The sequence below is a fragment of the Botrytis cinerea genome, chromosome 13, assembly GCF_000143535.2.
Source record: "Botrytis cinerea B05.10 chromosome 13, complete sequence".
Classification (NCBI taxonomy): domain Eukaryota; kingdom Fungi; phylum Ascomycota; class Leotiomycetes; order Helotiales; family Sclerotiniaceae; genus Botrytis; species Botrytis cinerea.
The window spans coordinates 549,064-572,357 of record NC_037322.1 but is presented as its reverse complement, the minus strand read 5'-3'; the positions used below and the strand labels follow the sequence as shown (position 1 = coordinate 572,357).

The following is a 23,294-nucleotide window of genomic DNA, read 5'->3' as shown; positions in this document are numbered from 1 at the left end:
GATATTTTCCTCTATATACCTACTTTTCAATTTCTCCTACCACTCGATAGAATAGCTCGTTTCATATGAATCTTTCTTTCTATACTCGCAATCTTCTACGGAAAACCCTATTTGGAAGATCAACAATTCAAATGAGTCTTTCTCCTGCCTCCCGGAAGTTTCGAACGTTAGCACAATGTCCGCAACTTGCCATTACTGAAGCACAGGATGATATCGATATCAGAACTAAATATCGACCTTTCTTACTGGACCCTGAAACTGAAGCTACGGATTGGATCTCCCAGTTAGAGTTAGACTCTGTAGTTACTCAAGTGGAAGAAAACTTAGCAAAGACTAGCTCTAGATTAAAAGTCTTGGTCCTCTATGGGAGCTTACGGCAACGGTATGCTTCTTATCAATGTGTTTAGTGTACGAAATATATCTAACGAGATCAAGATCTTATTCAAAATTAATGGCTTTTGAAGCTTCCCGAATTCTCCACCGTCTCGGCTGCGATGTTCGAGTGTTCAATCCGAAAGATCTTCCCATCCGCGACTCAGTGGATGCCTCTCATCCCTCAGTCCAAGAACTCCGAGAGCTATCCCTCTGGTCCGATGGACATATCTGGTGTTCCCCCGAGCAACATGGAAATCTCACTGCGGTTTTCAAGAACCAAATCGACTGGATCCCACTTGCCACCGGCTCGGTTCGTCCCACTCAAGGTCGCACGTTGTCGGTAATCCAAGTTAATGGCGGCTCACAAAGTTTCAATGCGGTTAATAGTCTTAGGATTCTGGGGAGGTGGATGAGAATGTTCACATGTCCTAATCAGAGTAGTTTGCCAATGGCGTGGAAACAATTTGAAGACGAGGGTGGCGATGGGAGTGGAAAGGCGAGATTGCTGCCAAGTGGAAATAGAGAGAGGCTGGTGGATTGCATGGAGGAGTTTGTTAGGTATACAATTGTTATGAGGCCTCATTTTGAAATGTTTGGGGATAGATTTAGTGAGAGGAAGGAGAGAGCAGAGAAGGAAAGGAAGAAAAATGAGATTCCTGTAGATAAGATTTGAGCTTTAGATTTTGCTTCAGCGGAGGAGTTCGAATATGGCAATCACAACCTAAACTTTCAATTGAAACCAAATAATGTTTAGATTACTTATGATATGCTACACTTGGGAGAGGGTCTTACAATTCGTGCACTCACTGTTGAACAATATAGCATTTATAGTATTAGGTTCAAGGAAATAAAATTGAAGTCTGTTGCTTAGATGTGGCCGTAAAAGCTGTCTCTTATCCAAAAGCTCCACAAGATCACTTCCCATACATGTATGCAGGTGAATAGTCACAGGTTGCGCCAGTTCCCATTGTTGGGAACGTAGGCCTAAATGCAACAACTCCATGTCCATGTTGACCTCCGCCTAGTGTTCCAGCGCCTATAGAACCCTGCGTATTCACTGCTATGTATGAATCCCCATCTGACTGTCGATTACCACCATTAAGACTTACACGAGAAGAAATGACTTCTTCGGCTGGGCCGGAGCGCACGCCAAGAGGCTTTTTGGAAAAGCTCAACCAAATTCCGCATTTAGTAATGTTTTGAATAGACGTCCCATTGAACTCTTGGATATATCTGGTGGCGAAGGAAATATTCTCAAATTCGGCGAAACACATGACCAATTTTCTTAGTTGTAAAGCCTCAGCGTTAAAAGCCTGTCTGCTCAGAAAATGTTGCCATTATTCCGGACGGTGTTATCAAACTTTCAAAATCAGCGCTAATTTGGTCCGCTTGAAGAACCTGGTGGGAACGTGGAAACTGGACCTTCCATCGAAGCAAGAATTCGTTTAACCTCGTCTGCTACATCACTACCGCCTTCCTGGGAGTAATGTGCGACAATGCTCTTCATCAATAGCCTTGGGTTGGGCAAAGATACATCTTTCGCTCCAAAAGCGGTGCTGATTTGATGAAATGTGTTTTGCAGAGGAACTACATAGGCATCGCCAGACGGATTCGATGCAACTACGTGGCCATAGACTTCCAGCGTCTCCTGGTCCACGACCAATGAGCCACAGTCACCATAAAAGACACCTGAACAGACATTGTTAGCTAAAGTTTCGCCTGGAAAATTCTCAACTTACCTCTAGAATCAGAAAGAATTACGTTCCACGCCTGACAGAGATTTTCACCTGGTTTACCTCCAATGTAGGAAATCCTATTAAGTAGTACACCCTCTCTTGTTCCGCTCACGCCAGAGATCATGAAAACTTTGACTTCGCTAGTTTTTGGGCCTGCCGAAACTGTCTCGAAGAACTTGGGATTTGCTAGTTCATCCTCCGAAAAGAATGCGTTAGGTCGCTCATAGTATCCATCATCAAACTCAATCAATGCCCAGTCGAGGTATGCCGTCGTCTTATCTGTGATGGATAAGGAATCTGCCTTGTGGCCATTTATAGATTCACCATAATGTTCAGTCGGTCCGTGACTAATGGTTATTTTGGCATTTGATCGTCCGGATGACACTGATTCAGGGTCTGAAAGCCGTTCGGTATTCTTTGTATCTTCATATTTAACATTATCAATCCATGGAAACTCTGATTCACTATCTTCCGAGTCGTCTTCGTCAGGCAGAACTTCTGGTTCGATTGCAATCGTTTGTTGTTCTTCATCTCTCTGATTCTCGAACAGATGATCCACAGTCAAACCATATAGCTTAGAGTCCATACTAATAAGTAGCCCTAGGGTCGAGGTACGATCGCCATAATTTACCAATGATCCACACATTGTGAGGAACGAACGGTTACTGGTAACCACTTGCTCCGTTGCGGACCTTCTTTGGGTAGGCGTGTTTGCTTCTCTCCAGTAGACGATATTAAAAGGTGTTACAATAGGAACAGATACTTGTAGATAATGCTTGCTAGGAGTAAATTGAAATTTGTCCCGAAAAGAAGAGCTCGTCTGCTGATATTGTCGACGGATGTGCTTGCTGCCTAATAATGATCTCAGACATTTGAAAAGAGCTTTAGAGCAGAAGATGATGACGGAGGCACCTGCATTCGCGGGACTACTTCCACAAATACATAGCTCATAGTTGATCTTTGAAGTGTGATATTTTAGAAACTTGTGAGCATCCACAGCCTGCTTAAAGAGATCGACGAGCTGTGGATATCGCTCTTGGAATTCCGGTGTGACTGGTGCATGAGGGTAGATATTCTGATCTGTATCAGGCACCATTCTTGGGTCGGCATAATCTGGAGAGGCCATTCGGGAGTGTTGTATAATAGGTATTGTCGTGTCAGAGTGAACAAGATTCTGCGAGGTACTCGGGCTGTTTTTCGGCAAGGAGTTTCTCTGTACAATATAAAATGCAGTAAAATCCTGAAGAGTGTTTTGCGAAGCACCCGGGCGGCTTTCTGGCAGATGGCTCTGCACGGTGGGACTATTAGAGGGTCTAGTAATAGCCCGAAGAAGATTTTGCGAGATAGTATGAGGGTCTTCCGGTATGTAGCAATGATGTCCTTCTCTTGTTTCACTACCTTCGGGCCGGCGATGGATTGTAGGGACGTTTGATGGAAATTTTCGTGATTCGAAGGATATTGAGTTGAAAGCTCTGCCGCCGACAAATGAACCTTCCCACGCGTTGTTAATATTGTTCAACGGCTGCTTGTTGTTTAGGATCTCTATTAGACCGCGCTCAACGAGAGTCTCAGCACTCATTTTTTCAACAAAATTCAAGTGTATGAAATATCAACTTTGACAAGCTATCGTCACCGTAGAGGCGCAATGGCTGTTGAGAGATAAGAAGCCTTTGGAAATTTTGAAGAGGTCGATTCGTGAGGTTAATGAAGACAGTGTTGAGAGGTAAGATGAACAATACTCATGTATTGTGGCTTGGGCTGTGCCGAAGGACTCTCCAATTAATATAGTAGAAATAATAAACTTAAGGCCTGTTGTATTATGAAGTCTTTTTGACACAAACAAAAACAAAATTCAACCTTTGAGTGTAGATTGCTAGTTTTAGATGTAGACTGCTAGTTTTGAATATGGATTGTTAGTTGTCGGGATAAGGATCGTAAAGACCATAAAACGCTAGCACCTCGGCACGTGAAGCAATATTACAATAGTATGAACTGTAGTACTGTATTCACTTCACCATCCCCATAATGATATCAATACTAGTTTTGAATACAGATTGCTAATTTTAGATACATTTTATAGAATCGTACAATCATACAATCATACAATTGTTTCTAAAACTAGTCATCTGATTGGTCCACAAAGCTGTTTAACTTTGTGAGCGATTGTATGATTGTATGATTGTATGATATACATTTCAAACTAGCAATCTGTGTTAGAAAGTTGAATTTTGTTATTATTTGTTCCAAAAAGGGGCTATACATATATTGTCGAACTTCTCTTGAGACTGTCAGATTTTATGCTTGAACCTTTCATTTCAAACTACATTCTTACATCTCGAACAATACATAGTACAGAATGCGACCCGCCACAACAAACGAAAAAAGACAGTTTGTGAAAGACCTCTTCAAAGCGGAAGAAAGGCTTGTCGCATTCAGTAAATACTTCCAAGTCTACGACTGCTTGACGAGTCCCAAATATGCAATAACTCAAGTACATCCTTCCGCCTTGAATTCTCATGGTGATATTCGAATGTTAGCTCTAGAACTGAGAGAAAACCCACAAAGAACACGCGAAGAATTCAAGGCTAAAGTATTTCCACAGATTTCGACAGATCCAGAGATCGTGATCGACCAGGAGCGTGCTATTAATGTCGCCGTACAAATTACGTTGATGATTGATTGTTCTGGTAAAGAGCGTCATTACGAAGGCTACAAGGTTGGGGATTTTCGGCCAGTCAGCTGGAATAGTTCAGAACCGTTCGCCGATTTTGTTAAAAAAGTCTTTCCAATAAATGTTCACGATCAGGAGAAAGCTCGGACGGCATTGAGAGAGAAGAATGCCTTGAAATGTTGGAAGTTAAGGAAGCGCGCACATATAAAGTTCTTCCCGACAGACAACTTAGCAGAGCACCTCCTCTACGACCCCCAAGATAACGTCGTCCGTCTCTTCCGTCAAACAGCATTCCTAAAAGCCCATCTACGACTTTCCGCTAGCCAACCTATCGAGCTCGGAATTGCTGAAAGTCTTAAATTGTGAGACTTCATCGATCCCAAAAGAACTACCTTCATCAGCTCATTCTAACTTGCATTTCTAGAGGAACGTTACCACCGCAACTGCTTCTAGAGACATTACATTCCTTGCAAAGCATATTGTTCCCTCCAGCCGATGAAAAGTCGTCTCGATTCCTGGAAAACATTATTCAAGATGCAGAACCAAATTTTGACCCCGATTGCCTGCTTTATAAGGGATACAATAGAACAGTGCCGGAAAATTTCGAATATCATTACTGGGGTGATCGGCTTGCTAAGCTAAACCAGATTGTGACACATCCGAGGTCCAGTCATCGCATTGGGAAGTGGATACAGAGCAATGCTTCGGAGAGGAATGTCTTGTTTGTGGCAATCTTGTCTCTTGTGCTTTCTGCAATTTTTGGTTGCTTAAGCGTTATTTTGGGAATATTTCAGGCATGGGTTGCATATATGTCTTGGAAAGCGCAGGTAAATGCTCCGAAAGCCCCGTGAAATGTTGACGTTGGATGCGTAGGAGGACTTGTAAATTGATGACAGTTGCCTCTGAGATGACTATGCGTCCATATGTAGTGTCTAAGAGAAATTGATCTGACAGTAATTTCATAAAAGTGCATGTGAATAGAAGCGAGCGCGATGGGGGGCTCAGCGGAGCAAATTGGGGGAGTGATGGTTCAGAGGGTGCTAGGGCAATGATGTCCGATAGTCATGGCACAATTATGGAGATATTGAGTTGGAGTAAATTAAGTGAAGGATCTCATTGTTTGAAAAAGAGTAGAATGGTAGAATCTTTTAACTAGGGATTATACTTGGTCGTATCCGACCATTCCGCTAACATCTATCTCGCTACCCCTTTTCCAGGTCCTCGGCCCCACAAACTACTTTGCCAGAGAAGCTCACTTGTGAATCATGAAATTCTAAATGATCTAGAAGACCATCTAAACAAGAGTACACAGGTAACATCGACAGTCTTCAAGAATGACCCAAACCGAAATCACGCAGCATGAAATTAAGGCGAGTGCCTCCCCTATGTCAATAGCTTACTCCAGTCCGAAAATGATCGATAAAAGGGGGCCAGACGAGAATTGAAGGTACAATAGCAATTCAGAGTTCAGGCGGAACACAGATCTAGAGGCAAACTCACATCCAGCTCCTATATATGCCCTCGTCAGAGTACTGTAATTGGATAACACCTAAATTTGTGTCATCACTAGTCGCACGTCCGACAAATGCACCGCGTGCATTTGTACTTATCTATTATCGGACGTTTCGCGTCTAATGAAGGTGCTCATCTCGGCAGGTCAGGGGTCAGGGCTTGGGCTGGGCTGGGTTACAAGGGCTAGATGGGGAACCATTTAAGGCTGTTACATGGACATTCGTAGATTTTTAAGATTTTCCGGTCTTAATTCAAGAACCAGGTATTTAATGAGCTTGGTTTATAATTTCAGCCTTCATTTGGTCTTGTGTACAAGCCTAGGGGGGGTGGGGGGCTTGTTGACCAATCAATGGTAACGTACCTTAGATCATGGTGTCGAATTATTAGTACTTCAACAAGATTAGACAAAAAGCTTCAACTCCAGCCCTAAGCCTTGGGGAAGAGGTGGTTGCGGGAAAGAAATTGCTCTAGCCAAGCCTATAGATTTAAAGGGTATACAATATGAGTTGAAATTTTAACTCTCTGACTACGACCTAATCACCGATCGAATCTATGAAACCCAAGATTCAAAATCCAAAGCCATAACCTAAAATCTAATCCTCCAATCCGTGACCCATGACCCACGACCCTTGACACCATAAATTCACCTAAATACAATCATTTCGCTTGTGTGGTTCTACTATCATCCTTGTCATCATCACCGTTACACGTCTTTTGCGCTCTTGCATTCAAATCAGCGCCACTTGCTAACAATAATTGAACTCCAACTTCGAAGCCCTTCTCAATAGCAATGTGCAAAGCAGTCCAACCCATATCATCATAAGCATCAATGCCCTGTTCCCAATCTCTCTTATCGTACTCCCACAAAAGCAATCTTAAGACCCCTTGATGCTGATTCATGGTAGCCCAATATAATGCCGATCGTCCCCGTCGGTCTACATCACTAATTCGAGCGCCGTGTGCAAGAAGTAGACTGACTACGGATTCATGTCCGTCTATTGATGCATGAATTAAAGCTGTTCTCATGTCACTATCCTTTCCGTTGCAGTCGATATTGTGTGAAATAAGGGTGCGGACGATCGGCTCGTGACCTCGGCGAGCGGCAATGTGTAGAGGACTGAGCCATCCTTTGCTTTGTCCATCTGATTTGGGTAATGCTGAAGTGGGTGGCTCTTTTGTCAAAAGCGGTTGACCGGAATCGTTGTAATTATGTGGTATCAAGGTCATGCCCGGATGAATGTGCGGTTCACGCCGAGAGCCTCTATGCTGTGCATGATCGGAGCGGCTGGGTGAAAAGACACTGCCCAGGGTCCCATAAACGTTGAAGTAGTCTGAGCTCATAGGGCTAGTTGATGGCGTCCTTAATGCGCTTAGAGAAATGAAGTCCAAATTTGGGTCGTAATTCCCTTCAAAGTCGGTTATTGGCGGTGTCGCAAAGGAGCCGTTGCTGCCGGATATTAAGCTGTCCATGAAATTGATGTCGTCCGACCCTTGAACGCCATTATTTGGTGTATCATTCGGGGATCCCGTCGTCGAACTGCTAGATGTTTGTGTAGAAGTGGCTACCCTGATGAGATAATCGGACGAATTGGTGCCAAGGTCTGTGGAATCTTGAGGATCTGGGACCTCTATCAAGTCAGTTTCAGCAATCGAACGAGAATCTCGACTGTATACTGGCTGATTGATATCGTTCAGCGTATTTTTTGGTGTCTTGCGCGACTCTGTTCTCCTGATTAGACCACTGTCCACTGGCTGTGGGTTCGTAAATGATGGTGCTAGTACTCACGACGAAATTTGCGTTGGGCGATGCGATTCTGTGATCTGCGACGATTAACAGGGTCAATCCTCCATTCAATGCCCACCTCGACCATTTTTGCGACACGAAAGAAAGTCAGTTAATGTTCATGTCAGGCCTCAACAGTTTTGACGTTGTGATCTTAGGGAACGTCAGAACCAATATAGTACTTGCTCACATTGAACGTTTTCCAACGCTTGATAAATTCATCATTATCGGCGTTGCACCACATTTGCTGACGGACAGGGGGTGGTCCTAAAGATGCTCTGTAGGCATACAAGATACCACCCTGGAGATCTCGGAGCAGGATATAACACCATGCCGCGCCATGGCACCGGGTACACTATGGCTATTTTTTACCTACAATTACTGCTTATTTTAATTGGAGGACGAATGGATTAGGGGACCAGAAACGGTTGGTCCGATGGCACGAGCTATTTCCGTAGGGGAGTAGATAGCACACAGGCCTGGCGTGAATCGTGTGATACAGGTGGAAAAAATGGACCTAGCTAGGTTTAGGGGGATGAAGAAAAACCAAACTAGCTGTTTAGCGATGACACAATTTTAAAGTTTCTGGAGATATTCGCACCCTTGATTATCTACAACGTGTGCGCACGAAGCGTACTATAAGATAAGAAGAACTAGGACTTAACGGATCACCTTCGCATTAATCAAATCAAAATAGTGGAAACCCAAGTAGAAACTAGGTCACATGACTGAAGCGACCGAGCCTTTCACATTTTTATGTTTTAGGGCATTAATATTACCTATCACACTGACTGAAACTTACAACTAAATACGAATTCTAGGTACTTGATAAATGTATTATAAATTGATCTTATTCAAACTCTATATAAAGCCCAAAGAAACAACAAAGAGTATCAAAATTTATAAAACTTAAAAATTTAATAAATTGATAAAGAGAGATAGAAGTCGAAATATTTAAATAGTATATTAGATGCTTATTAAGACTACTACTTGATGTAGTAGTGTCTCTTGTTAATTACTATATTTACTATACTATTTAAGTAAACGAAAAACCTCGTATACTTAGAAATTATTCATTTCAAAATTATATAACTATCAGATCAATCTATTGATTTTCGATCTCGGAAACTAGAGCTAAGAATAAGAAAATATTTAATTCTCTACTAGCAAAGCTTTTATATCATTCAATTGATTATTAATAATATTATGATATTTAAATGTCAGTAGTAGTTTTAATAGTTATCTTAGTTTCGATGATTTGATGTACGGGGTTTTTCGTTCACATCGTGGGACACTATCACTGGTCTTATCGCTAGTCCCGTTGCCGCTTTAAAGTCACGATGTCACTTGATGAAACAATGCAGGAAAAAATCCGATTTAATGGAGTAAAAGCGCCAAGTAGAAATTGCTAGGAATAAATATAAAAGTGTCAACAACGTGTCCTGGCTATGAGAGCTTCGATACGAGTTTTTCGCACAGTGCATTGAGTGAACTTGCATTAGTAATGTCAAGTGTCGTTAATTCGGCCCCAAGCTCAATGCGAATCCAATTCCGTAGCTCGACTGCTGCGAGCGAATCCAATCCATATGATATCAGGGGTTTGGCCGTTTCCATCTCGGTTTCCAACCGTAAGATCTTGGTAAATTGCGCTGCAATCACCTCCACACATACTTTGGCCAGGGCTGCCTTGTCAGCTCCTGATTTGCGCATCATCCGAAATGCTTCTATTGTCTCATCGCCCTGGCTACTTCCGCCATCTTTATTGCCACCCGCCGCACTTTGAAAAAGATACCCAAATCTTCCTTCGTAAGAGAGATCTGAATCCTCGGGCAGTGGAAACCCAATGCCAGCAATCAGTTGTGTGCTGCTACTTGCATTAATTGGTGCTTTCTCGTCTTGCTGCAGGATGGAATAGCTCAATATCTTCCGCAAAGTATTTTCAGTTACGGGTGTCCACTGTCTCTTGTCGAAACGAGCGTCGAAACCCTCTTGCTCGGCCACGTAGCCAACATCCTCTATGAGGCCGAGATCAACAGAATTTGCCCGGAGACCGAGCGTTTCACGATACTGGGCAAATGCATCCAGAAATGTGTTTCCTGCAGCATAATTGGCCTGCCCCTTGTTTCCAACAATTCCGGAGATACTCGAGAGCAAAGTGAAGAAGTCCAGTGGCTCTTTCTGTTCTTGAGAAACATGATGCAGATTCCAAGTTCCATTGAATTTGGCGTGAAGGGCTGTGTGGTAATCATCCAGTGTCATGGTTTCGAATGGTTTGTCTCTGAGTATCATAGCCCCTTGAATGATCCCGGCAATTCGTGGCGATGTTTCCTTGAAGACTTTACTCATAAAACTCGCGCTCGCAGCGTCACCCTGGGCATCTACAACCTCGCATCCATATGCAAGGCAGTTTTTCACAATCTTCTGCGACGCAACATCGCTAATGCCACTTCTGCTACAAGCGACGATATGCTTAGCTCCATGCCGCGCCATATGAATAGCCAGGGAGCCACATAGGCCTTTTAAGCCACCAACGATGAGATAGGAAGCATCAGATCGAAGGTTGAGTTTGCGTGTTGCTGGCCTAATAGGAACCTGCGAATCTATCCCTTTATCGGAGATAACGACTTTCCCTATATGTCGACCGCTGCGAATGTAGGCGAGTGCTGCTGGAATGTCGTTGAATCCAAAGATAGTGACTGGGTGAATGGGCTTCACATGGCCACCGTGAACCAACTCGAAAATCTGGTCTAGCAATCTAAATAAAGTGGCACAAAAAGTTAGAATCTGACTGACCAAAAATAACATCTTATAGAAATAGGGACAAAGGAAGTTTTGCGGAGGCGTTTGGGATGGGGGGGGGCATACCTTGAAATTAATGGATCTACAATGTTCTCAGTGTAAGAAAAGTCCATCGCTCTGTATGAGCAGTTGCGATCGAACGGCTCCATAGATAAAGTGTTACGGTCAACGATGTCTTTCTTTCCAATCTCAACCATAGTTCCACCATCAGCGCAGATTCGCCACGAGGCATCGAGCAATTCTCCAGCGAGGGAGTTGATGATAACATCGATACCGCGGCCATTAGTTGCATGCATTATCTGCTTAGCAAACTTTGTGTTGCGCGAGGAAAATATACGCGACGGTGGAATTCCGTAGTGATCGGTTAGAAATCTGCGCTTTTCCTCTGTGCCAACTGTAACATAGATTTCGGCCTTCTTGTATTGGGCTAGTTGGATGCATGCAATTCCAACACCACCAGATGCTGAATGGATCAGAATAGACTGCCCTTCTCTCAGATTGGCAATATCGTAGAGAGAGTAGATTGAGCACAAGTATACTGAAGGTATAGTTGCGGCATCCTCAAAGCTCATTGAATCTGGTATGATATGAGCTCTTCCGACGCCCAGTTGGAGACGATTTGCATAGCTTCCTCCATTCAGGAAGCAGACGCGGTCTCCAACCTTGAACTTCGTCACATCGGGTCCAAGTCGTTTTACGATACCGGCTCCTTCGTATCCAGTGGTGTACTCGTTCTCTGGAACAATTCCCATCGTCACAGCGACGTCCTTGAAGTTGACACCCACAGCCATGACCTCCACCTCAATCTTTCCTGAATCTACCGGCACCTCTCCAACGGCAGTCTCACACCATGTAAGACCCTGGAAAGTTCCAAGACGCTCAGCTCTCAACTGAACGGCTGCCTCAGTTTCATGTAGATTCTTGAGTATAGGCTCTGCGCCTTCAACTTCGGCTCTCTTGAATTCATTCACTCGAAGGTCCGGGACAACTCTCTGCACATACAAAGTCCCGTCGCGTTCTACGAACTCTGTCTCAATGACAGTTTTGGGGTCTTGATTGATTTGGAGCGAATTGAGAACCGCATCGATGGCATAATTCGTGGCGGAACCAGCGCTTGACTCTACGTCTAGGACGCTAAGTTTGACGCTAGGATCTTCTCTACGAGCCACGCGGAATAAACCATGAACAAGGGCATTATTCGGGTCTGTTACCTTGTATTGTGCACCTTTGGTGACCCAGAGCAGATGAGTTCCAGAATTGATGAGCATCTTGAGGCCTTCCCACTGAATTGCGTTGATTTGGGTCAGCACTGGGGTATGAAGCTCATCTAGGATCAACACCACTGTTCCTGTTGTTGCAACATTGTTCGGCGAGTACGCTACCTCTGTGACTGTCCACCCGGATACTTCCAACACAGCTTTCAGCGATGAATCCAATGATGGGGTAGTCTCCGAAAGCCGTATGACAGATAAGTTTCTGGGTTGCGAGGTAATCTTCACTTCACTAGTATATAATGACCATGCCGGACTGTCATTATTATCAGCAATCTGCAGAACAGAAGTGATTCCTTTCAATTTCGCCGCTTCTTGTATCGTTAGAGAGATTGAAAGTCGCTGTGTAACACCCGCGAGAGTCGCATCGGACTCGAGTAACTTTGTTTCGGACTCTTGAAGTTCATTGGGTGTTATGTTTTCGGTCACAATGGGGATCTCAGAGTCTTTCACAATGAATTCAGAGGACTCAATGGCTATCCCTGGGGTATTAGGAGACCCTGCTGATAACGGCGATTGAGACTTCTCGTCAAGAAGAGGAGTAGTTACAGAGCTAATGCTTGATTGCAAGTCACTCTCCTGCACCACAAGCGCAAACCCTTTGTCGGAAAGATGAGATTTGATATAGTCGAGACTATCATTCAAGCTCTGGTCAACCACTGGATTCTTCGCAACTTTGAGAATCACAAGGTCGTAAATCGCATCTTGTGGCAAATCCAAGGCATCTTTAGTGGGGTTTATTAGAAAGAACGATGAGTTGCTCTTTGCCTTGTACTTGTTTTGGACAGAGACGAGACCTTTCGCATCTCCTGAAGCATAGTCGTACTGTAGATAAGCTGATCTTGATAGCGAATCTTCAGACTCGAACCAAATAGATCTTGTCTCACTATGGTTGAGGCTGACCTCAAGAATTTTCAAAGCAGGCCTCTTGTGCGCAATCAGATTGATAACCGAATCAAGTTGTGTCTCGGGATTTGCTGCATCCAGACTACCCAACTTTTCCTGGGAAAAGAAAGTAATGTCTGGCTTCCAGGAAATGCGATCAAATACATGTGGATCTGTTCTTGCTCCCATATCTAACTTGGCAAATCGAAGTCCAGACATTTGCATAAGGAGAGCACCATTATCTGGGTGGTAGACTGAACAATTGGCAAAGTAGCTCTTAGCTTCTTCTAGACGGCCACGGCCAGAATATTCCGAGGTAGCGAGCGAGAGACCCTCTTGGAGACCACTAGGCACACTGTTGATAATCAGATCATCAATTATGGAAGGCACCAAAACAGCGTTTACCGAGCTGCGCTCTCCTGCCCATAGAGCGGGAGTGACTGTTTGGAAGCATCCATCAAGAGCTGCTGGATGAATTGGATAATAAGATTGCGGCGACCATTTTGATGCTGGCTCTGACAACGATACCTGTGCCCGAGATTGTCGTTGACCACTGCTGGACTCGACTTTCAGTAGCTTCTGGAAACTGGGACCGAAGCCATAGCCGGCTTCTTCCTGAGCCTTATACCAGACCTTGCCAGACGTTGGGTATTGAAGGGATGTATTATCAGAATCTGCCAAATGTTCATCAACAGGATCTTGTATGCGGATCAAGCCTGAACAATGCTCAATCAAAAGGTCTCCCGTAGTTGAAGAAATGCGGAATTCTTGCCAATCTTTACTACCATGCTGCTGAGTCAGTGATAAAAGAACGGGAGACTCTTTATCATCTTCTAGTACTAGAGCTTTGTCGAAACGAATGTTTCTGAATCGATAGGATAGCTCATTGGGCGAACTGATGATGATGTCCTCGGTCGCGGTGGATCGCGTCTTTTGGTACAATGCTTCTACAGCCATTGCTATAAACCCAGCACCAGGCATTAAGACGTCTGAACCCATTTTGTGATCTTTCAGCCATGGAACATCAGCAAGATTCAGGAGCTTTCGCCAGGTTGGCGATTTCCACGTGGTTCCGATGACTTTGCTTCCAAGTAAATCGTGATTTACGAATTGTTTGAACCTCCAATCTTTGCTCGATGCATTCTCATGCCAGTACTTGACAGAGTGATTCCAGGTGTAATTTGGAAGATCGATCAAAGTTTTAGCATTGGTATACTGATTGACACTTCTCAAACTAATATCGTGACCCGCGACGAATAGACGACCTGCCAGATCGAAAATAGCTTTACCCGCATTTTGACCTCGAGACCATGAAGGACTGTAAGAAATGCCGCCACTGTTAGGTAGTGATTTCAAAATCTGGGAGATAGGACCAGCAAGCGCCCCCGATGGACCAATTTCGATCAAGTAGTTTGGAGCTTTCTCGTCCGAAAGCATCTCATTGAGAGCCTTATCAAATCGTACCGGTGATACCATGTTTGTTTTCCAATACAAAGCGTCTGTAGTAGTAGCCTTCTTCAACCCAGTGACTGAAGAAAACATCGATACATCTGATGATCCACCAAGGGAAGCGAAGCCAGATTTCAGAAGCTTCTCATACTCTTCACCGATCACCTCCATAAGTTCAGAGTGGTAGGCAAGGTCGACTTGGAGAAGTCTAGCAAAATGGCCGTTTGCTTTCAATTCCTCGGCCAGCTTTTCGAGCGCCTCACGTTTTCCGGAGACAGTCAAACTGCTAGGACTGTTGAAACAGGCGATCCAAGCTCTCCCGGCGTACTTCTCTAAGAATGGGAACAGAGCTTCTGTTCCTAGACCTACTGCTAGCATACCAACATCGCTTTCCACTTCGTTCTTTCGATTGACAGCAGCCCGACCTCTGTAATAGGCTACTTTGATTGCAGTGGCTTGGTCGAGAAAGCCTGCTGCATATGCGGCCGCAATCTCTCCAGATGAGTGACCAACCACGCTTTGAGGTTTGATACCCCACTTCCGAAGGACATCGATAATGCATAGTTGAAGTGCTGTGACAAGAGGTTGTGAAAATTCTGGTTGACGGAAGTGCTCAGCACTGCGAACCTTAGTTAATTCATGTATCAATAACCAGTTTGGAGGCTGTGGAAGACTCTGTAAAGCATCATCAAGGTTGTTGAGTATATTTCTTGTCCATGGAAAGAATTGCAGCAAGTCCTTCCCCATTTGAGGCCACTGGGCACCCTGACCAGTGAATACGAAACCGATTCTCAGGGCTTCTGGATTCTTTTTTCCAACAACAAAATCGTTCTCGTCAATTTCTGTGCTTCGTGTTGTAATATAAGCCCGGTGCCATAACTTTGTTCTCCTCTCCGAGAGCGTATACGCGAGATCCTCGAGGTTGACCTTGACGCGAGGGTTGATCAAGTGGTTGCTCAATGCCTTGATATTAGCTTTAAGCGAAACATTATCATTTGCCGAGAGAACGAGTGTATACGGATGGTCTGAGTCATCTTCATCCAAAGTAAGCTCATCGGCTACAGACAGGTATGAAGTGATGTGATGAGGGCCATCTGGAAATTTGGGCTGTTCCAGGATCACATGTGCATTGGAGCCTCCATATCCAAAGGAATTGACACTTGCTCGGCGGATAGAACTTTCAGGCCATGGGATTGCAGTGCGAGTAGCCTTCACTTTAAGACCAGCAAAATCAACTATATCGACATTATTGTTAGTGATGGAAATTTGCAATGAATACCACGTTTGGGCTGTGCTTACTTTTTGGACTAGGTTTTAGAAAAGTTGGATTCCCTGGGATGATTCCATTTTCAATGGCCATAACAGCTTTCAAAATTCCTGATATACCCGCTGATGGCTCAGCATGTCCCAGGTTACTTTTGATCTTGGAGATAATTCAGTGAACGCTTATGATTAACAACGCCGTAAAAGGGCTTGACAGGTCACTTACCGAGCCAATGATGAGAGGTTTATCTGCTGAGCGAGTCCCAGAGAATGCGGAAGCGGCGCCCTTCACTTCAGTGGGATCACCGGCCTGTATAAACGGCATCAATAAAACCGTATTTTTTACACTCTGGGATCAATCATACCTGGGTTCCGGTACCGTGGCATTCGAGATATGCTGTATCATTCAAATTGGTAATGCCTGCATTGGCATAGGCTGCTCTAATAGCAGCAGACTGAGCTTCGGCGCTAGGACTAGCAATACCCGGTGTTCTTCCGTCGCTGTTGGTAGCAGAACCTCGAATCACAGCTCTAATGGGGTCCCTATCGCGAATAGCATCGGAGAGTCTCTTGACGATGATACTGCTCACGGCTTCGGCTTTTACGTATCCATCAGCGTCGATATCGAATGTATGACATAGCCCAGTAGGCGAATGTGCATTTCCAACCGCTCCGAGATCCATGACATGCTCGGGATTCAGATAAAGATTACTGGTTGCGATAATAGCCGAATCGATCTCTCGAGACTGTAGATATCGGCAAGCTACATCAAGACCCACAAGACTACCAGAGCAAGCGGTGTCGATAGTCATGCTGATAGACGTAAAGTGTCAGCCTCAAGGATACAGTACAATACGAGTTCAAATTCTTACCTCGGTCCCTTGATATTTAAAAAATGACTTAGTCTGTTAGCCATAATAGCGCGCCCAACTCCGACAGTAATGCTTGCTGGCCTATCTTCCGGGTCTCTATTTTGCATATCGCCATAATCTGAATCGTTTAGTATTTTCATTTCACGTGGACAGCAGCCCAAGTACAAGCTTACTTACCTGATGCATATGAACCAACGAAACACCCGACAGGTGCCCCATCAAGACTTTCTAGCGGTATTCCAGCATTTTCGAGTCCTTCAAAGACAACTTCAAGCATCTGGCGCTGGTTTGGATCCATTGAAATGGCCTCGCTTCGCGAAATTTCAAAAAATGAAGCATCAAAGTCCGCTGGATCGATATCTTCGAGAAACATGCCACCGCATGGTCGCATGGTGCGTGGCTTTTGAGATCCATCCCAATGTCCCTCAATGTTAAATCTTGATTTGGGCACTTTGTTCGAGGCAATGTCTCCTCTCTCGAGAAACTCCCAGAGTTTCTTTGGTGTAGTGTTACCTCCTGGGAGGCGGCATGCAAAGCCAATGATGGCAACTGGCTCTTGAGAATGGTGAGACATTGTAAAATCGAAGTGATTCTTATTGAATATTGATTGATAGGAATAGTTTAAGAAGGGAGTTGGTCGTGAGTTGATTGTTCTGATACCATACCGCCTTATATGAAAAAGAATCAGGTGAATACCGCGCGTACTCTGGTGATCCTTCGTCTTCAATTCTAATCACTATACTCCTCAAAACTCAGAACATCCAGATTTGAAGTCTCGCCATATGACGAATATTCCTTATCCTCGTACATCGTAGGCTTCAGGCAATATCTCCACGTTCCCACTGATTTTTAGATTTTGGCTCCAATTTTCAGGCAATACATTAATCACAAGAAGTCGTGCTTTTAAACTTTCTCCTAACATTACAATGCAGATCAACAATTGTCATATCAGGCACGTGTTCGCTTGAGTCTATCCGTGATGACCTTGCATACAGGAAACTGCAAGCACAGGTCGCTTACGACCCCCCGTTGTTTACCCAGACCCATCTTTTCTGCGATCTAATAATGTCCACTATTCCAGTCCCTACATTGACTACAAACTTATCTTCAGCAAAACGACTTAGGCCCCGCGGTACGCTTATTGGCTACATAGTAATTTAGCGAACCAAAGGATTCACACCCCTCTATTTTCATAGTAAGCCCTAGAACTGCATGTAAGACACCCTGGATCGTGAAGGACAAGTTGAAGAAACCGTTGGACGATCACGTCACATCTTCAACCTCATCGCATCATCTCTGAAACGGGCGCTACTTGCTTTTTCGGAGATTGGAAAAGGCCGGTCGACGTTGCTATTGCTTGAATCCTGATAAAAGCTGCAGCATATTTAGGCATCTTTTCGGTTGAAGAATTAAAGTTGTCCTCGATAGGTTGAGCACACGAATACAATGAGACAGGAATCATGAGAGTGGGCTGTACGAGGTAAGACGTAAAGAAGAGCCCCTTCTTTTTGCAGTAGAGCAAAGAAGAGTAGGAAGCACATTGTCTGGCTATGTTTCCATGGATATCTTCCACTCTGTAGGGATTAGTATCACTGCAGAAAAATGGGCCTTTAACTTCTTTTCATGGACTTCTCTTAGATGGATGTTCAAGGCCTGTCCCCCATACATGATCCTCTTTTTGGTTATCCTCCACTTGCTATATTCCCTCATCATAAACTTACTGCCTTCTCTGTCACTTCATTCAAATCTATCGCATTAGAAAATCCTACGTCTTCCAATCAAGTCAGCGTTGTAACTTCTCAGTAGATACTTGTTGAGATATGGCTCTGCCCGCGGTCAAAGTTGAATACAAGACAATAGATGGCATTACCATCCGAGGATTGCTACACCCTACGGAGGTGAAAGCACCTGCCATTATCATGACACATGGAGTAAGTGCTTTGCGAATTAGCATTCAATAATTTGTGTCTGTTCTTGCTACTAACAGCAGCTTAGTTCAACTGTGTCAAAGAAATGCTCCTGCCAGAGATAGCTCGAAGATTCCAGAGTCTAGGCTATAACGCATTGATTTATGATCCTCGAAGTATCGGAGACAGTGATGGGCTTCCCAGAAACCAGATCAGCCCACTACAGCAAGCTGAAGATCTATCAGGTTAGTAGAGTACTTCTCAATTGCAAGGAAGGTTTGGCCGAACAGTTCCTGGCTCATGATTTATTGTCTAGACATTGTAACACATATCTCATCATTGCCAAACGTTGACTCGCGTCGAATCATACTTTGGGGCATGTCCTTTGGAGCTACAGTAAGCGCTTGCACAGCAGCTGTGGACAGACGAATCAAGACACTCGTGATGGTGTGTCCCCTTTTTAGCTTTTTTCAGCCAGAAAAGCGAGAAAAGGCTTTTGCACAACTCATCAGAGATCGACAGTCACAATTGCGAGGTAATGAAGCATTTACATTGCCTCCATTTAATAGCAAAGGGGAAAATCCAATGGGATTTGGGGGGTCGGGAGGGCCGGGTGGAATGGAAGCATACAGCTTCATGTCCGCAGTCATTGATCACGGTGCCCCAAATTTCCGCGATCGTATCACACTACAGACATACCAGAAGCTTTTTATGTTTCGTCCCAAGGTACTACTCGACATGGTTCAAGCGTCAGCCCTAATGATTGTGCCCGAATTAGACGATATTTCGTCTCCTGAAGAACAGATTGAAGCTTTCGGGCTCTTACCAGGTCCAAAAACCCTGTATGTAGCGAAAGGAAAAGGACATTTGACTGTTCTCAGTGGAGATAAGTCCGAGGAAATTTTGAGTACAATGACCGAATTCATCAAGACAGCTAGTGAGTTGGAAGCATAAGGCATGAACGCATTTTTACTTTGTGCGTGCGTCTGGAGTCAAATAGTTTGTAAACAGAGGAGTTGGTTGGAATACAGTATTTCTTAGCCGTACTTTCAGAGAAACCAAAGTAATATCATTCTACTTGACGTATTGTATTGTTTTTGAATATCTAGCTATAGAGGAAATTGTACTAGAGTATCCTATGAGTGCAGCTAAAGCGTCCATAAGCCAGACTATCAGGTTGGATGAAGCCATGAATTTTCAGAAGTAATTCAACACCAAAGCCACGCCAATCCTTGTGAGTAATTCATTGTTCTAGTTGGATCCAAAATTCTAGAGTGTTTTTCCATCAGACTACATTACGGACTATCGGAAATCTTATTTGTGATGGTGTCACTTTTGATTATGATCGAAGACATCTAGATAAGAATCCGTTGGATTGCGGGCATTCGATCCTTTGCCAAGCTATAACCAGTCCAGGTTTAAGCGACAAGCTGCATGTCCGGTAGTTTATTCTGAATCTGGTGATTGCCCAAATGCCGCATTTCACCCAGGCGGCAAATGAGATGAGCTTCACTAGCATTCTAGTGAACACGAAAGTTACAACTAAAATCTGCAATGTAACCTTCAATACATCTTACAATGCATAGATTGATATAAGTCGCGTGCTAATACTTCAAGAAGCAGTCAAGGATCAGCATAAAATTTCAGCTGTTGAGGTAACGCTGCAAGATTGCTAATGAACTCAAAAAGTGGTGACATTTAATACCAGCTTCTATCTGAATTTTCCTCCCATCAAGCTTTTAAATATTAAATTATGTGAAACCCTCAATCTTCATCTACATACAACCAGATACTATCAAAATGGGTGAAATCAAGCTCCCCGACATCGTTTCAAGTGTCGGCGACTTTCTGCGCACCTCCGCAGATGATTCCGGATCAAAAGCTTGGTTTGACTTGAATCTATGGAACAGGCAGAACTATTTGATCCTGACACCTCTTTATCTCATTATTTCACTATGGCTCATCTATGGTATTGGTCTTGTAGCATACCGATGTATGTAGCTCGTACCTGGCAGATTTTATTGAATTATCATGTTGACAGTTTTCTTGAAGTAACATTATCTCCCATTGCCAAGATACCAGGACCGAAGATAGCAGGTAAGACTCTCCAGAATATTTGACAATTGTTTAAACTAACGCGTCGGTCTTCTCTGTTGCAGCTGTGACATTTTGGTATGAAATTTATTACGACATTTGGCTTGGTGGGACATATTACCGCAAGATCAACGAGATGCATAAGAAATATGGTATGTTTCCCACGCCTTTCACGTTCTAATTCACTTATTTGGAAATCTCAGGCCCTATTGTGCGCATCAATCCTTATGAGGTCCACTTGAACGACCCTGATTTCATCGATTCTGTCTTTCCTGGACCTGGGAGACAGACCAACAAATTTTTCTTCACTGGTAGAAGAACAGGAAGTAAGAATTAAAAGAATTCTACCTACTTCCCTCAAAGTCTTATATCCACTTCCCAAGCTGACTATTGTGTGTTTCATTACAGCTCAAAACTCTATCGTTGCAACCATCGACCATGATATGCACCGCAAAAGACGCAACACAATCACCAATTTCTTTTCAAATGCTAGTATTCGCAGACTAGAGCCTGTCATGAAAGAACACATTAATACGCTTCTATCTAGAATGCAAGTAGCGGGAACAACGGAGAAAGTCTTGCCTATGCATTTCGTGTTCCGGGCTTGTACCAGCGATCTCATTACTCAGTATGCTTTTGGGGAATCTTTCCATTTCCTAGAAAAAGAAGATTTTTCCATGCCTTATATGGAATCTACAGACGTTTTCTTCAAACTCAACCATACCTTCTGTCACTTTCCTTGGGTTGGTACATTGCTAGCATCGTCACCACCTTGGGCGATTAAGACTTTTATTCCATCTCTAACCGAAATGTGGGATAAAGCAGCGGTTAGTTACCCAATAATTGGAAGCATTCTAGCATACTAACCTCAAGTATATTAGATGTGGATAGAGCGTGTCGATGAAGTTAGAAATTCTCCGAACCCTGAAAAAATCAAGACCACAATTTTTGAAGGCGTGCTGAGTAGTAAACTTCCTGATGAGGAAAAGACCAATCTTAGGCTAGCCCATGAAGCACAGTTGGTTGTATTTGCTGGAGAAGGTACAACAGGTATGTGTTAGATATCAGTCATGAGAGAATCTATGGTATTTTTGACTCGATTTAACATCAACACAGCCTACACGCTTCAATCTGCTCTCTTTCAACTACTTGCCAATCCCAAGGAATTTGAAAAAGTGAAGGCAGAGGTACTTTCAGCTATTCCAAATCCAGATAGCCTTCCATCTTTCTCTGAGGTCGAGAACCTACCGTACCTGAACGCTGTGATTCAAGAGATAATTCGCATTCACCCTGGCGTTGTCTCACGCCTGCCGCGAGTCTCCCCCAAAACTCCGACTTTGTACCATGACAAGAAAAATGACAAGGAGTATATCATTCCAGCCGGTACTTCGACGAATATGACTGCCCAAATTGCACACATGAATCCCGATGTTTTTGAGGATCCATATGAGTTCCGCCCACAAAGGTGGATTGACGATCCAAGACTCGACAAAGCCTTTATTGGTTTTGCCCGAGGTACGAGGAATTGCATTGGGTATGTCAAAATTCATGGAATATTCTTCGGTATAGTTAACTAAAATGTGTGTGAAAAATAGGATGAACTTTGCACGCCTCGAAATGTCCCTGGTCCTTGCGGCTATCATTCAAAAGTATGACATTTATCGCGGACAAGACGGGCCAACGCTGGAATTGTTTGACACAATCCGTGAAAGGGACATTGATTTAAATCACGATTATATTATACCTTTTCCTGCCAAAGGTAGTCCAGGTTTACGCGTCAAGATAAGAAATTAGAAAGTTTCCCAGTTATCCTGGGAGGGGGGAGAATGATTACTGAACTTCAGAGGGAAAATGGGGTTTGAGGGCAGATTGGATGGGTTTTTTGGGACGAATTAGAATGAACTCCATCCACAAAAGTAGAATCGACGTCTTCGAAATATGGGTTATATGTTTGCATACAATATTCAGGGTATTCATAAAAATTCGAATAACATAATTTTCAGAAAGGATCTAGCGGGACAGAGTATTCAATAGTCGGGACTGCAGTCCAACAATATAAGGATTTGAATGTCCAAAAGCAATTAGAAATCTGAAAATGGTGCAATGTTCCAATATCTCAAATAATTTGAATGTTCTAATTGGTTTGAAGATTTGACAATGTTAATCTCCATTGTTAAATTGCAGTACAGACTATTGGACACCCTGCTAACGGAACGAGATTTGAACATCTTCATTAATTGATCTCACAAAAATGGTTTGAACTACACTAGCTACTGTGCAAGTAAATACGTTGTCATTTCTTGTGATGACATGGTGATAGGAAATGCGTCCTACTTTAGTTCTTGCTGATTTTGTGACTCTTTATGTGTCCTTACATATGTCCTTTTAATTTTCTTCACACAGTTGCGCCTTTAGAGTAGTAATTGACGAGATGGAAATGTTGACATTCTCCCCTAAAATGAGTGATATATGTGGAGCATTAAGTCCTGGCGGGTCTCAAAGACATGTCTCGGGATTATGTTTGCTCTTAGCTGGCAGGTGAGAGGGGATTGACGCTAACTTCTCAGGGTCACTGAGATCGAGAGCTGATTTTGAATGCATAATAGAGTCCTCGCCGACTTGTAAAAAATGAGCGAAGCATATGACATTTCTGGAATTTGTAAATCAACTTTCAGAA

The 23,294-nt window shown here is 43.6% G+C and overlaps 8 protein-coding genes across 8 annotated transcripts; 4 read left to right on the top strand and 4 right to left on the bottom strand.

The window, feature by feature from the left end:
- Positions 1-45: 45 nt before the first annotated feature.
- Positions 46-1,149, top strand: BCIN_13g01560 (hypothetical protein). The gene is made up of 2 exons (XM_001557005.2): positions 46-382; positions 436-1,149. Exons 1-2 carry the CDS (start codon positions 66-68, stop codon positions 1,046-1,048), a joined length of 930 nt encoding a protein of 309 aa, XP_001557055.2. The 5' UTR covers positions 46-65; the 3' UTR covers positions 1,049-1,149.
- An 80-nt stretch (positions 1,150-1,229) lies between these two features.
- Positions 1,230-1,693, bottom strand: BCIN_13g01550 (hypothetical protein). The gene has a single exon (XM_024696684.1). It carries the CDS (start codon positions 1,647-1,649, stop codon positions 1,290-1,292), a length of 360 nt encoding a protein of 119 aa, XP_024552497.1. The 5' UTR covers positions 1,650-1,693; the 3' UTR covers positions 1,230-1,289.
- On the bottom strand, positions 1,694-3,969 carry BCIN_13g01540 (hypothetical protein). The gene is made up of 2 exons (XM_024696683.1): positions 2,115-3,969; positions 1,694-2,064 (listed from the first exon to the last, which is right to left on the bottom strand). Exons 1-2 carry the CDS (start codon positions 3,688-3,690, stop codon positions 1,751-1,753), a joined length of 1,890 nt encoding a protein of 629 aa, XP_024552496.1. The 5' UTR covers positions 3,691-3,969; the 3' UTR covers positions 1,694-1,750.
- A 425-nt stretch (positions 3,970-4,394) lies between these two features.
- Positions 4,395-5,893, top strand: BCIN_13g01530 (hypothetical protein). The gene is made up of 2 exons (XM_024696682.1): positions 4,395-5,144; positions 5,207-5,893. The coding sequence occupies exons 1-2, from the start codon at positions 4,468-4,470 to the stop codon at positions 5,631-5,633; spliced, it is 1,104 nt and encodes a 367-aa protein (XP_024552495.1). The 5' UTR covers positions 4,395-4,467; the 3' UTR covers positions 5,634-5,893.
- An 851-nt stretch (positions 5,894-6,744) lies between these two features.
- Positions 6,745-8,345, bottom strand: BCIN_13g01520 (hypothetical protein). Its single transcript, XM_024696681.1, has 2 exons — positions 8,081-8,345; positions 6,745-8,015 (listed from the first exon to the last, which is right to left on the bottom strand). The coding sequence occupies exons 1-2, from the start codon at positions 8,163-8,165 to the stop codon at positions 6,952-6,954; spliced, it is 1,149 nt and encodes a 382-aa protein (XP_024552494.1). The 5' UTR covers positions 8,166-8,345; the 3' UTR covers positions 6,745-6,951.
- Positions 8,346-9,523: 1,178 nt separating this feature from the next.
- Bcpks10 lies at positions 9,524-17,840 on the bottom strand (the record flags this gene model as incomplete). Its single annotated transcript, XM_001557010.2, has 7 exons — positions 16,794-17,840; positions 16,617-16,734; positions 16,110-16,557; positions 15,971-16,054; positions 15,781-15,904; positions 10,943-15,716; positions 9,524-10,832 (listed from the first exon to the last, which is right to left on the bottom strand). Exons 1-7 carry the CDS (start codon positions 17,188-17,190, stop codon positions 9,524-9,526), a joined length of 7,254 nt encoding a protein of 2,417 aa, XP_001557060.1. The 5' UTR covers positions 17,191-17,840.
- Positions 17,841-18,132: 292 nt separating this feature from the next.
- BCIN_13g01500 (hypothetical protein) lies at positions 18,133-19,595 on the top strand. The gene is made up of 3 exons (XM_001557012.2): positions 18,133-18,547; positions 18,612-18,768; positions 18,840-19,595. The coding sequence occupies exons 1-3, from the start codon at positions 18,437-18,439 to the stop codon at positions 19,475-19,477; spliced, it is 906 nt and encodes a 301-aa protein (XP_001557062.2). The 5' UTR covers positions 18,133-18,436; the 3' UTR covers positions 19,478-19,595.
- Positions 19,596-20,048: 453 nt separating this feature from the next.
- Positions 20,049-22,619, top strand: BCIN_13g01490 (hypothetical protein). The gene is made up of 8 exons (XM_024696680.1): positions 20,049-20,516; positions 20,576-20,620; positions 20,683-20,769; positions 20,821-20,943; positions 21,026-21,444; positions 21,499-21,667; positions 21,734-22,151; positions 22,213-22,619. Exons 1-8 carry the CDS (start codon positions 20,324-20,326, stop codon positions 22,409-22,411), a joined length of 1,653 nt encoding a protein of 550 aa, XP_024552493.1. The 5' UTR covers positions 20,049-20,323; the 3' UTR covers positions 22,412-22,619.
- The last annotated feature ends 675 nt before the right edge of the window (positions 22,620-23,294 follow it).

What these genes read in the sequence shown, in the direction of transcription:
- BCIN_13g01550 (XM_024696684.1), bottom strand. Translation starts at nt 1,649, where the DNA reads ATGTGTTTCGCCGAATTTGAGAATATTTCCTTCGCCACCAGATATATC.
- BCIN_13g01490 (XM_024696680.1), top strand. Translation starts at nt 20,324, where the DNA reads ATGGGTGAAATCAAGCTCCCCGACATCGTTTCAAGTGTCGGCGACTTT. An exon ending in CACTGGTAGAAGAACAGGAA is followed by an intron (nt 20,944 to 21,025) that starts GTAAGAATTAAA and finishes GTTTCATTACAG; the next exon opens with CTCAAAACTCTATCGTTGCA. An exon ending in AAATGTGGGATAAAGCAGCG is followed by an intron (nt 21,445 to 21,498) that starts GTTAGTTACCCA and finishes CAAGTATATTAG; the next exon opens with ATGTGGATAGAGCGTGTCGA.
- BCIN_13g01500 (XM_001557012.2), top strand. Translation starts at nt 18,437, where the DNA reads ATGGCTCTGCCCGCGGTCAAAGTTGAATACAAGACAATAGATGGCATT. An exon ending in CCATTATCATGACACATGGA is followed by an intron (nt 18,548 to 18,611) that starts GTAAGTGCTTTG and finishes ACAGCAGCTTAG; the next exon opens with TTCAACTGTGTCAAAGAAAT. An exon ending in GCAAGCTGAAGATCTATCAG is followed by an intron (nt 18,769 to 18,839) that starts GTTAGTAGAGTA and finishes TTTATTGTCTAG; the next exon opens with ACATTGTAACACATATCTCA.
- BCIN_13g01530 (XM_024696682.1), top strand. Translation starts at nt 4,468, where the DNA reads ATGCGACCCGCCACAACAAACGAAAAAAGACAGTTTGTGAAAGACCTC. An exon ending in ATTGCTGAAAGTCTTAAATT is followed by an intron (nt 5,145 to 5,206) that starts GTGAGACTTCAT and finishes TTGCATTTCTAG; the next exon opens with AGGAACGTTACCACCGCAAC.
- BCIN_13g01560 (XM_001557005.2), top strand. Translation starts at nt 66, where the DNA reads ATGAATCTTTCTTTCTATACTCGCAATCTTCTACGGAAAACCCTATTT. An exon ending in TATGGGAGCTTACGGCAACG is followed by an intron (nt 383 to 435) that starts GTATGCTTCTTA and finishes AACGAGATCAAG; the next exon opens with ATCTTATTCAAAATTAATGG.
- BCIN_13g01540 (XM_024696683.1), bottom strand. Translation starts at nt 3,690, where the DNA reads ATGAGTGCTGAGACTCTCGTTGAGCGCGGTCTAATAGAGATCCTAAAC. An exon ending in AATTCTTTCTGATTCTAGAG is followed by an intron (nt 2,065 to 2,114) that starts GTAAGTTGAGAA and finishes ATGTCTGTTCAG; the next exon opens with GTGTCTTTTATGGTGACTGT.
- BCIN_13g01520 (XM_024696681.1), bottom strand. Translation starts at nt 8,165, where the DNA reads ATGGTCGAGGTGGGCATTGAATGGAGGATTGACCCTGTTAATCGTCGC. An exon ending in CGCCCAACGCAAATTTCGTC is followed by an intron (nt 8,016 to 8,080) that starts GTGAGTACTAGC and finishes TCAGGAGAACAG; the next exon opens with AGTCGCGCAAGACACCAAAA.